This window comes from Pteronotus mesoamericanus, unplaced genomic scaffold (genome assembly GCF_021234165.1).
Source record: "Pteronotus mesoamericanus isolate MK-2021 breed Mesoamerican mustached bat unplaced genomic scaffold, CSHL_Meso_final contig_68, whole genome shotgun sequence".
Taxonomy (NCBI): Eukaryota; Metazoa; Chordata; class Mammalia; order Chiroptera; family Mormoopidae; genus Pteronotus; species Pteronotus mesoamericanus.
This window is the reverse complement of record NW_026555234.1, coordinates 26083429-26095485: the sequence shown is the minus strand read 5'-3', so window position 1 is coordinate 26095485 and position 12057 is coordinate 26083429. Positions and strand designations below refer to the sequence as shown.

Below are 12057 nucleotides of genomic sequence, written 5' to 3'. Positions count from 1 at the left end.
CATTAGTTACTAGTTTATTTGTTTATTATCTGCTCACCCCAATTCCATAATAGTAGAATTTTGGAATTTGTTTCTATTGCATCCCTCAGTGCTTAGAAAGACCTAGTATATTGTAGACATTGAATGTTCTCTGGGGGAATCATGCTTCTGGTGGTAGCAAGCTGCCCATCACCGGAGGTTTCTAGCATGGTTTACACCACCACTTAAGAGGTCATAGAAAGCCTGTAGGCACAAACTCAGTCACAAGAATGAAAGGCCATTAAAGCCCCTTTAGCACTATCAGTCTATGATGCTACGGCCACCATCCCTTTCTGCTGCGCAATGGGAAACACAAAGGAATATTCCTCAGTCATTTTCCACCAAATGACAGTATGCACACCCCTGTTCCTGCTGCAATATCATCTCAGCATTAAAATGTTGAAGCTAATCAGACATTTAATTTCAAAGTAGAAGGTCATTATCTTGTCACAAAATTTTATTCCAATTACTTTTTTTTCCCTATTATACGAAATGAATTAAAAGTAGCACAAAACATTGGGAGATCAAACAGTCAATCAGAAGCTCATTAAATATCACTGAAATTGGTGCAATAAAAAGTATTTCCCATGACTGACATTATTTAAAAGCTATACTCTGGAAGGCTCAAGAAATTGACATGCTGCCAATCAAAAAAATCACCCTGTCCATAAATAGCCACTTGACTTTTAAAAGTTCACTATCTATTTTTCTGAGATAAAGAGTAAATATCTAAAAAGATTTAAAGCATGAGTGCACTTACCATCCTATCAGCCCCTATGAGACCCTGAAGAGAAGATATCAGCAAAGTCACCATCTGATAATGTAGACCAGCGATTTTCAACCGATGTGCAGCACGAATTTTTAAAACATGCAAGTGCCTAACTATTTAGTCAGGAGCACTGATCTCTTTTCCCTTAGATTATCAAAGTAAAAAAATGACAACATCCAACACAATAGCCATCCGGTGTGAATGAATCAAAATTATACCTATTTTTTTTTTTTGGTCACATCAGCAAAAGTATATTTTTTGGTGTGCCACGGAATTTAAGTAATTAGTTGATGTGTGCCATGAGGTAGAAAAAGGTTGCAAATCGCTGACTTAGGCTATAACTTAGAGAAAGAAGCTCACAAAGTGCTACCAATGATTTTTTAAACACTTCCATACATACACTGATGTACCCTAATCAGCTAGTACAATCTCAGACAGGAATTAGTGGGTCAGTTACAATATTAAAATTGAGTTCAACTCCATACTTGGAATAAATGCCCATTTAATTTTCTAAAGAATGATTATTAAATACTTCATTTTTCTATGTACCCAGGCATAGGTGACGGCTAGCGTGAGGATCTGAAAGCTAATCATTTTAAAGTTTATAATATTCTTCCTCTAGAAGCACTCCCCCCACCCACCTCCACTTTTTAAAAAAAATTAAACCACTAATTTTAGCTTTTAGTTTTATAGAACTACCAGTTTTTGACATACAGAATGGCAGGCCCTTTCAGTTGGTATAATATAGCAACAAAAGTACTATTCCAGTCTCTTAGGATGATTTAAGTGATGGGATGATACAAATTAAAAATATATAAGCAAAAGAGAAAAAACAAACCTACCCCCGCCCCACCCCCACCCCCGCCACTCACACATGCTGCCACTTCCCTGATTTCTTTTCAAAAGCCTGGACTTACTGGCAAATTATCTAGGAGTAAAGTGGGAGGGAAAGATTTCAATGCAAAAATCAGAAATGCTTTATAGAAAGAAAAGTGAGGGGAGGTTTGTTATCATTTATTTCCTCTAGTATATCATTCAATTTCAGCTGTCTCACATCTCAGGAGAAGCTCCCCCATTTCTCACTTATGTGCCTTAGAAACATCTTCCTGGCATCTCATTCTCCCTGTCTTTCACCAGCATTTCATTATTTTTTAACTGTCCCTCTCATCCTTGTCTCCCTTTTTCCTAGTGATCCACGTGTCCTCATTTAGCAGTTTTCAGAAGCCAGGGAGAAACGTTGCAAATAATGTTAAATATGATTAATATCTTGAATTCCTTGAAATATGACATGCATGAGTTACAATGAAACCTCTTTTATTTCCCCATGAAATGCTTTTGCATAATGAGAAAGAAAATGTCCTCTATGCCCTAATCAGCCCTGACAGTTCCTGGACTCCCAAATACTTTTATTTATGGCATTATTTATTTCATCTCTAATAAATGGAGGTTGGGGAGAAACCACAGCACGATCTGAGGAGGTTGCAGAAGAGAGGGAGACTATGTAGGGTGGAGGAACACAGCAGCTGAACCAGGACAGAGAGGAGGCTTCCAAAGGAAGCGGGGAGCTGTGGGACAGGAGGGGCCCAAGACACGATCCCCGGAAAAAGAAAATGGGCCACTTTCCCCAGACTGAAAGGAAAGCTATGAAAACGAATGTAACTCAGAGTCGAAAGATGAGGGTTTTACATCAACGAAGGAGAGGTACCAAGAATTCGAACCTGGAGAATGAAGACTGAAGGCTGGAAAAACAAACCTGGCATGTGGGGTATGCTGGTATTGAAGCTCGCCTAGGGCAGGGGTGATCTGCCCTAAGAAGTGGCTGGGGGAGGCCAGGACAGTCTGTTAGATTTGAAGACATCTCTATCCCCATGGGACCTTCCTCCAAACCACAGAGGCTCATACTGAAATTGCATGGCCTTCAGGAACCATAGCCTGGTGGCTCCTGTGCAGAGAGGAACTGGCTGGGCAATACAGAAAATGAGCTCTGGGGCTGCACTGATCCTACAAGCGTGTATATCTATAGATATATCTATCTCTCTCTCAAATAACGTTTTTGAAAATATCTAATGATCCCCAAAGGGAGGTGTCCGGTCATACAGACACCCTCCATTGCTTAAGGTGTCTATATACCGTGAGAAGTGATTTATCTGAATTCAAATGCTCTAGGTGCATCTGTGTGTGTTTGGGCTATGTACTCGAGGAACCTCGGGTTTCTCGTCTGTAATATGGGGGAAATGATTCTGTTATTCATTCGCAGGGCCCCTATGGGGAACTAACGAAACAATGTGAAAATCCAACACCCTGTGCGCCCTTATGATGAGCATGAACTCTAAGGCCACTTGTTGGGCATGGGCACGAACCGTGCACACAGCGCACAGCGATTAGGGTCAAGACCTTCAACAGGCTCTTTACAGAAGCTTGGGGGAGCAATTCCCGATCCGGGTAAGAAATGGCTGTAACACCTTCCCAAGGCACGCACGCACGCACGCACTCTAGCCACCCCTCCCCGTCCGTCCCAACTATACCACCAGCCACGCGTGCAACACCGAGAGTTTGGGGTAGTGCAGGGGGCGCCAGGAGCTCGTTTCCGAAGCTGGACGCCGCCAGCGGCACAAGCCTCGCCTCCACCTCTAGAACTCCGAAGTCTCGCCTTGGTAGAAACCTCGCCCTGTTACCAGGTCGCCCCCCTCCCCCCGCCAGTCCCAGCTGTCCCCTTCCCCTTTCCCGTCGAAGGCGCACACCCGGCTGGCCCACTCCGCGGGCGGTGGCGGCGCCAGGCCCCGCCCCTCCCCCCATTATCATTAGCAGATATTACCCTAAACACTTGCTCTTTACTTCCTTTCTCCCTCCAGGCATTGGCGAGGCGGCCTGTCAATCAGCTCTCCGGCGGCAGCCCCCCGCGCGGGGGCTCAGCGATGCCAGGCTTAGAGACAAGCGGCAGTGACGGCGGCGGCGGCCACGGCACAGACACACACCCTCCCACACGCGCGCACTCGGGCAGCGCCGGCGGGCGGGCGGCGGAGGCACCCTCGGAGCCCAGTGCCGGTCGGGGAGGGGGCGTGCGACCGGGAACCGGCCCCGAAGCGCAGCATGGAGGAAGAAATGCAGCCGGCGGAGGAGGGGCCCAGCCTCCCCAAAATCTACAAGCAGCGCAGCCCCTACAGCGTCCTCAAGACGTTCCCAGGCAAGAGACCGGCACTGGCCAAGCGCTACGAGAGACCCACCCTGGTGGAGCTGCCGCACGTCCGGCCACCCCCGCCGCCCTTCGCGCCGCACGCCGCCGTCTCCATCAGCAGCAGCGAGCCGCCGCCGCCGCAGCAGCAGCAGTTTCAGGCTCAGAGCACCTACCCCCCGGGGCCCGGCCGGGCGGCCGCTGCCGCCGCCGCCTCGTCGTCATCGCCTTCCGCCGCGTCCCAGGGCCACCTGAGGACTCCCGCCCAGCCGCCCGCCGCCCCCGCCGCATCTTCATCTTCGTCTTTCGCCGCCGTCGTCCGGTACGGCTCGGGCCCGGCGGCTGCCGCGGGCAGCAGCAGCGCTGGCAGTGACGGTGCCAGCCTAGAGCTCAGCGCAGGTACCAACTCTTGGGCGCAACTTTCCTTCCCGCCCAGGCCGGGGAAGGGGTGGGGACCGGGGAAGGGGAAGCTGGGGACGGCGGACACCCTCCCGCGCCAAGGGCCTGGCGGGAGTGGCGGGAGAGGAGGGGGAGCAATCCCCGAGCTGACAGTCCGGGTATCCGAGCGCACCCCGGGCACCTTGCCGCGCGGGCAACAAGTTCTGGAGGATTCCGCGGCAATGCGGCCGCCGCATCCCGGGCTTCCGACGGCGCGCGCGCCTTTTAACAGGTGGCTCCGCCACTTGGGTCCGGCTTGGCGCCCAGGAAGTGCAGCAGTAGCCAGTCGGCGGCGGGAATCTTTCGGGCGGGGACTCGGGAGGCAGCCCTGGCGCCGAGGCCGCGGGCCGGGAGTGGGGATCGGACACCCTAGGGTGATAGCCGCGGCCGCTCCCGGAATAGCTTGAGCTGCTCCGGCAGCTCTCGGGGACGCCCTTACAGCCTCCAGTGCCCCACTTTTTTCCTTCCACTTCTTTCCTTTACCTCCCTTTCTCCATTTGTTTTTCCATCTCTTTCCCCTTTGCCTTCAGGTCCTCTATTTTCGCCACCTCCTTGATGCACTCAATGTCGCGGTCTACTCGGCTGGCTCTCAATGCGCGCGTGGTCTCTGCCTCTCTTTCCCCACCTACCCTAAAGTCCCAGCCAGTGAATGAAAGACTCCGGGCTCCTCTGCCCCCACCACGAGGTGGAACTGGCGCTGGTCCCTGAGGCCGACTTCGGGAAAGGAGACATCCTGCCCCTCGCCCCAGCCCCGAGAGTCCCGGCGCTACGGGCCCTCTACCCACACCCCGCGCCTGCTGGGTGGGACGCTGCTCTGCACCGCGGGGTCTCGCTCCGCAGTTTCTGGGCCGGGGCCTGCGGTAATGCCTCCTGGGGCGCATCCACCTCAGGGAACGAGGTTGCTCTCCTTTACCAGGAAGGAGCCTGCGGGCGGCCGGTTATGAAAAGGCCGGCCCTCCTGTCCCGGCAACGAGAAGAGAGATGGGCTGGTGGAAAGGCCAGGGCCTGGGGCCTTCGTCCAAGGGCGCTCCCTGCTCCCCGAGGATGTGCAGCCACGTTTTTGCAGCTCATCGGAACTAAAAGTTCCTGCCTCGGGCCTTTGATGGTACTTTGGAGCTCCCCCCACCCCCACCCCCAATTCTGCATATCGGTGAATCCAAGGCTTTATTTCTAATGAAAATATGAGTATTGTCTCTAAATGAGTTATCGGTTCCGACGTTAATGCTCAGTTGTTTGTCAATATTTTGACACAAGAAGGATTGGTTTTGAGAAAGAAAATCTAATTACAGGTTATAGTGAAGACTTGCTACATACCTCACTGATTTGGAGATGTTTCACTGCTTTGAGTGGTGTTCTTATGTGGTTGTCCTTATTGTTTGATACTTTTTTTTTTTCCAGTTGCTCTTGGCCCTTTATTCTGTTGTGTTTTTATATTCATTCTCAGGCTACTTACCCACTTTTATTTTTCCCCTTGGTTTTCTTCTGTTTTACCCGCTTAAGAGGTTTGTGTTCTTTGTCCCTAGACTTGTGCATGCCCATTTTTATTCCCCAGCTCCGCTTTATCTTTCTATTTTTACTACGTTTTTTAGAAGTTTGGGTCCTTTTCCCATTTTCTATATTTTGCTTGTTTATTTGCATAACCTCGGTTCCACCTTGTTCATTGGGTTTTCCCCCTCCTTTTCTGTCCAGTTTAGTGTTTACTCTTTTCTTGCTTTCTTCTTTAACTCTGCTGATTTTTAGTCTTTTACTTCTTTTTATACACTATCAATCTAATCCCCTCTCATTTCCACTTTTACCCGTAGTTGTAACCTTGCCTTTTCATTCTTTTCTCTGCACTAGTCACTTGCTGTCTTGTCCATGGTCTTTCCTGCTCTAGCACTTTCTGTGCTGCTTTCGTTCATAAGCAGTTTTTCTTTTCCTTCTCACCATGTTCTCAGTGCTCTTGTAGTTTCTCCTGACATCCTATTTAGTCTACTTTGTCTCTGGTTCCAGGTGGAAATCACATCACTGAATCTGAGGAAGTGAAAAGGGACTTGTTGATGCCCTCAAACAACCTATATTTCTTATTTTCTTTTATTGTTAAGGCTTCCTTTTTTTTGTTTTTGTTTTTTTAAAGAGGTCGTAAAGAGGTAATCTTAATGACACCAAGGGCGGGATGCCATGTGCTTGTTGGAAAGATGAGAATTAAGTGGTAGGTATCTTGCATGTAGTGAGGAAAATGGTCTGGGACCCCCCCAAAAAAATTGCCCATAATACTAGACATCATGAATTGTGGTCATATTAATCCCTGATGGGCAAAGCCATCTCTTAACAGACACAGTGATGTGACTGGCCATCAGAGGGATAGTCACCTGAAGAGCTGATTGGTTCTTTGAAAAACTAGTGGTTCCACTTCGAACCAATGAGCTTATGTGCACAGAAGGATGGCCAGTTCAGCATACTGGGGGAGTGGGGGGGATGGTTTGATTGTTGCCCCCTCACGAAAGTGTTACTGCAGCCTCTCAAACCGCCTGGTAAACGGAAACTAGTCAGAACGTCAATGTGACTAAATGAGTCAAGCATAGAAGGAGAAGGGGTAAGGGTGTCCAGAGTAAATGCAGTGAAAAGATGAAAGGATTGAAGTGAGTCTTGTTTGCCATTAAGGGCCATAAACCATTGAGAGAACTGTGTGATTAAAAATAGATTTTTTCAACATTCTTATAAAATCTCATGAACAGTATAATTTTCCTTAAAAGGGGTAATATACCATGGTTTTAAAAGCATATTTTTTCTCTGTGGGAGGCTTAGAGTTAAAACCCACGTAGATCTTGATATGCGGCCTAAATTTGGCATCAGGAAATGGGAAATTGCATCTTTAAGCAGAGTACAATCAAAAATGAATTACAATAAATCCTATATAATTGCATAGGTCATTCTCTTTAATGAGATTTTATTAACCTGACTGTCAAGCTTTTGAGTCAGGCAGATATTTTATCTTCTTCAACTGATAAAAGTGTCAGCTATAAACCACCATATAAATATTCATAAATCTACACATCTGTGGCAGCCTATCAGCATCATTCTTTTGGACATTAAAAGCATTCTAATTACTTTCTGTCTAGCAGAGCTGAAATGCTGCCTGTTATAGTATGTGCTTGGCAGGCATGATTGCTTTTGTTTGCCATCACAAATAGCAGCATCCTATTTTATATACCGATGGTCCAGAAAATATTCAGGGATTGACTGAGCAGGATGAATATTAGGAAGCACCATCTGGTTTTGATAGCACCAAGTATATTAACTCATCTGTTAATTTTTGACACATCATTGATTTATTTATTTAGAAAAATTGCTTCCTGTTTTGCTGTATTGATGTTTGCCATTATGAAAAAAAAAATGGGATGGCTTTTTTTTTTAAAGACATAGTTCATTGATTTAAGACAAGGGTGATGCTTCCAAAGATGCTTTCATTTTCTGACTTCTATTTCCTATGCCATGGAGTCCTTTCTTTAAAAGAAGTTATATTAATGTTTTAAGGAAATTATCAATTTTGAATTAACTGGAAGTCCTTTGGCTAGATATACTGTATGGGCTACATGAGAGTAGGTCTCAAATTTTTTTTTCTGCTTCTGCATTTTTAATATTTATATATTTCATCCTTTGCTGAGCTAAAATCAAAAGGTTACCACTAATCTCGACTACTGTGATCTCCTTCATAGAAACAGAATACTCTTGGGGATGTGCTGTGATGGGCAAATTCCATTCAAGGCTTTACTTACAAAGAAGGACATTAAAGTAGGGAGCCAGTGTTTGATTGCTGAGTTCCCCGTCCCTCTTCTTATTCACTTATTCTTATTACCAGATGGATTAAACCACTTCAGTTCAGAAAAAATTGTAGAAATGAGTTGTTTTGATTAAAAAAATAATATGGGTTCACATTTTGGGATCATATTAGGTACAGTTTGCAGCATGATATTATCTCCCAGCAGACTGCACCATAAGTTAGAAAGAAGTGGTTACTTTAGAGTGGTTTGTGACTGTGACATTTGGTGTTTAATTTTAGAGAAGTCAGGGATAAAGTAAGTATTTTAAAGCCCTTTTATAAACTGTTGACTTTGTACTTCTCTGCCATCATCTGAGTGGAGCACTGTGTGGCTGGCGGGGAGGGAAGCAGGTTAAAAATTTCAGAAAACATGTTATCCTTATCCTTAACACTTAGCGCAGTTAAGGATATGGATCAGTGGCCATTCAGTTGTGTTCATATGAAAACAGAACTTTTTCTCCATTTCTTAGCAATAATGGGCATCACACTATACTTGAATTTCTAATTATAATCTGTCTAGGAAGCTAAAAGTACTGCTGGCTGCAATTTGTATTAAGTGGAAAGATTTGCTGTTTTCTCCCAAGTGTGATAGTAATATTTTTCATCACACTCTTCTAGGTATTGCTCTTAACGTACTATTCAAATATTTTAAGATACTGAAAAGAGAAGAAATTCAATTTTAAGGCTTAGTTGATGTTTTTTGCATACGTCAATTGTGAGGATAAAGCATTTTTAAAAAGCTGCTAGCAAGAACTGCTTTATGATTGTAACTATTCTCTGATATTCTGAGTGCACTTTATTTAATACATTCTCTTCATAATGTTGGGTATTACATAATGATTTTTTCTCAGGCATATTACGAGTTTATTCTTCAATTAAGAAAACAAATTATACTTGTCCTCGAGTCAGATTCTTTTCTCTTAATCTATACCTTAATGTGATTTATCAATGTGATTAAAACTACTAAGTGTTTTTTAGGACATTGAACAAATATATAGAGAATTCTTTCTAGACAACTCTACTTTAGCCTTCCTTTAATATTTGGTTCATTTCATCAAGGTTATGGTAATAGTGTGTAAGCTGTAAATCAATTGGAACTGTGCTGATTAAAATGCAAACAGTAAATACAACTTCAGGTCTAGAATGGGATTATAGGATTAAAATGAATGAAAACTGTTAGTGTGTTACAATTGAGAATTCCCAATCAATATCATCCTTTGATTTTACTAATAAAAGAACAAAAACCTGCAAGTAAAGAAATGAGAGGACAACATCTTAAACCTCCCCGCTGTTCAACTGTTGACTGCCTTGTTTGTTTGTTTGTTTGTTTGTTTTTGGTCATTATAAAGAAATGACACCCAAGCATTTGAGGGTTTTCCCCATTAAATTTTGATTTATACCTTGAGCTCAGCTCTTTGTTCCACCTGGCAGAGGCGGAGGTGTCAGCGGTTCCAGTGGCTGGTGTGTAGGAGATACTTCCCATAGCCACACCCCTTTTTCTCCAACGTAGTAAACGGACTTTATCTTGGCAGCTTCTTCAGCCCAGTTTCCAGCCCATGAATCAATTCTAGCCTGAAACTATGCCTGGCATCTGGTTCCTCTGTAGCACTCAAAGTAATTGTGTAAAACAACAGGCCTTCGCCTATTATTTGTGGAATTCAGGAAAAGAGTACAAATGCAGGCCCATGTATCATATATCTAAATAACTAAAAGGCCTGAATCAAGCTGTCAAACTGTTAAAATACGTTCTGTCCACATACCCTGACAAAGACACCGTCATAATGACCGGGTTTGACTTGGTGCTTTCAGCCAGCCCGAGGCCTTCTCTCGCCACCCCCAGCTTCATCTTCCTGTGGGAGGGACCTCCTACACACACACACAGACACACACACACACTCCCCATCCCCGCGCGCACCACGCCTCCCCCCACCCCGCCCCCATTCATTCTTCCGAGCTCTGGCACCATGGTCTGCCTTTGGGAAGATGGCTCAGAGGAGAGACCAGCACAGGCCTTCGGAGCAGTTTGAGCAGCAAATTCCTGGATCTGGGGACCTCGCCCGGTTGGGGGGTGGGGAGGAGCAGGGCCTTGCTGCCTGTGTCTAGGTCAGTACCAGTCCTGACAGCAAGGAAACGCCAGGCAGAGAAGATGATGTGGTAGATGCGCAGCCCCCTTCCAGGGCGCCTCACTAGCCCCACCCCAGCAAGTGTATCTGCAACTGCTGTGAACTGAGATCCTCCCTTGACAACACTCCCTGCGTGTATTCAGCCAATATTTCTTGAAGTACTAGGCAGGCCCGCAATCCTCGGTGCACTGAGACCTGCTCTGCTCAGGGGGTGTACAGTTTCTATTCAGACTCTCCTGAACCAAGGAGCACTGGCCTGTGTGTGTCAACTTCTTGTTTCTTTGGAGGGAGTTAGGAACAGTGGCATTTTATAGGTTTGGGGCGTGTGAGGGTGCTTCTTGTATGCCAGGCACTGTGCTGCAGGCTGTACATACATGTTCTTATTAAATCCTTGAAAAAGGCGACTTGGCTCCCCCTCCCCCGATACCTTTGTTACTTCAGGAAAGACCCATAAGGAACAAAGCACAAAATGGAGCCTGAAGTACTGTGTGGTGGTTTCCTTGGTCGTACAGCCTGGATTTTCTAGAGAAACCAACTTCTCAACACAACTAGTCTAGTTCCTTGTTCTCATAGAAGCCCTTGAGGATCTCACTGTTTTTTGTTTTAAGAGTTATGGGGCTTTTTGTTTTCAGGAAAAAAATCCAGCTAGTCATCATTTTCTGAGATAGCAAGTAGTTATATTTCTATTATAAACAATAGTTATTGACGCCAAAAACCTACAATATTTTGTTTGTTGCGATTGTTCTGGTTGGGGGATGGGAGGCATCCTCTTACCACTCTGTAAAGCCCTAAAACATGTGTCTCTTTGTATTTACAAGGAACTTATTCTGGGTGGTACTCAGGAAAGAAGGGAATCTGCCTTGTGACAGTTATACTGAGGGTGAATTTTCAAGACCTTTTGATTGACAGTATTAAATCACATTTTCACTATTTGGGTTTTTTCCCCCCTTTGTTTTTTGCAGTGAATTGATTGCTTTCTGTTTGCTTTTTGCCTTTGCCGATTAACAGTTAATAATGTTTTACAATTCATGTATGTGAACTAACTGGCATTCTCTGCACATGCCATGTTAGGAGATTTGGCAACCTAATGGAAGAGGCTCTACTGCTTTTCAGATGATGCTGATATAGATCGGCCACGCTGGCCTTGACGAGAAATCCAAGTGAGCAGATAGATTGAAAGAGTCGTGGACACGGCTATTAGATAACACATACAGCTTTGCTTTAGAGCTCGTCCTCGCCTGCCTGATGGGCCCACTCTTTGTTTTACCTTAAATGTCTAGAGAGCTCTTATCTTTTCTTCTCCAGTTTATCTTTTCTTTTCCAGTTTGCATGTGGGAGCAACTACTCTCGGCAGGGATTGTATCAGCTGATTAATAGCAAGGGCACGAGGGCGCTCCAGAAATAGAAGTAATGATTGCTCTAAGCCCGCCTATCAATGAGGAATTGAGTCTGCGGCGGCTGGCTCGATTCGTTGAAGATATTAATGAAGCCATAGGTGTGAGTTCGGACGTGTGCAGGCCAGTTAACGCGACAAAGAGGGAGCTCTCTATACGGTCCCAAAGTCACAGTCCAGCCGTTTCCCAGAGCAAGGGGCTCGGGCGACTCATGAGGCACCCCACCAGTCAGAACAACAGGAAGCTATGCATCCTATTGAAAGTGGATTCTCTGTGTCACCTTGATGTGTCACAGTAGAAAATGCTTTTTTTTTTTTTTAACATTTTTTTAATGTTACACT

At 45.4% G+C, this 12057-nt stretch overlaps 1 protein-coding gene across 1 annotated transcript in view; it reads left to right on the top strand.

Annotated features, from left to right (window-relative positions):
* The first annotated feature begins 3877 nt into the window (after positions 1-3877).
* BEND4 (BEN domain containing 4) overlaps positions 3878-12057 on the top strand; it is a 29985-nt gene continuing 21805 nt past the window's right edge. The window contains exon 1 of the mRNA XM_054582256.1: positions 3878-4358. Within this exon, the coding sequence (XP_054438231.1) occupies positions 3878-4358 (481 nt within the window). The remainder of the gene's footprint in view (positions 4359-12057) is intronic.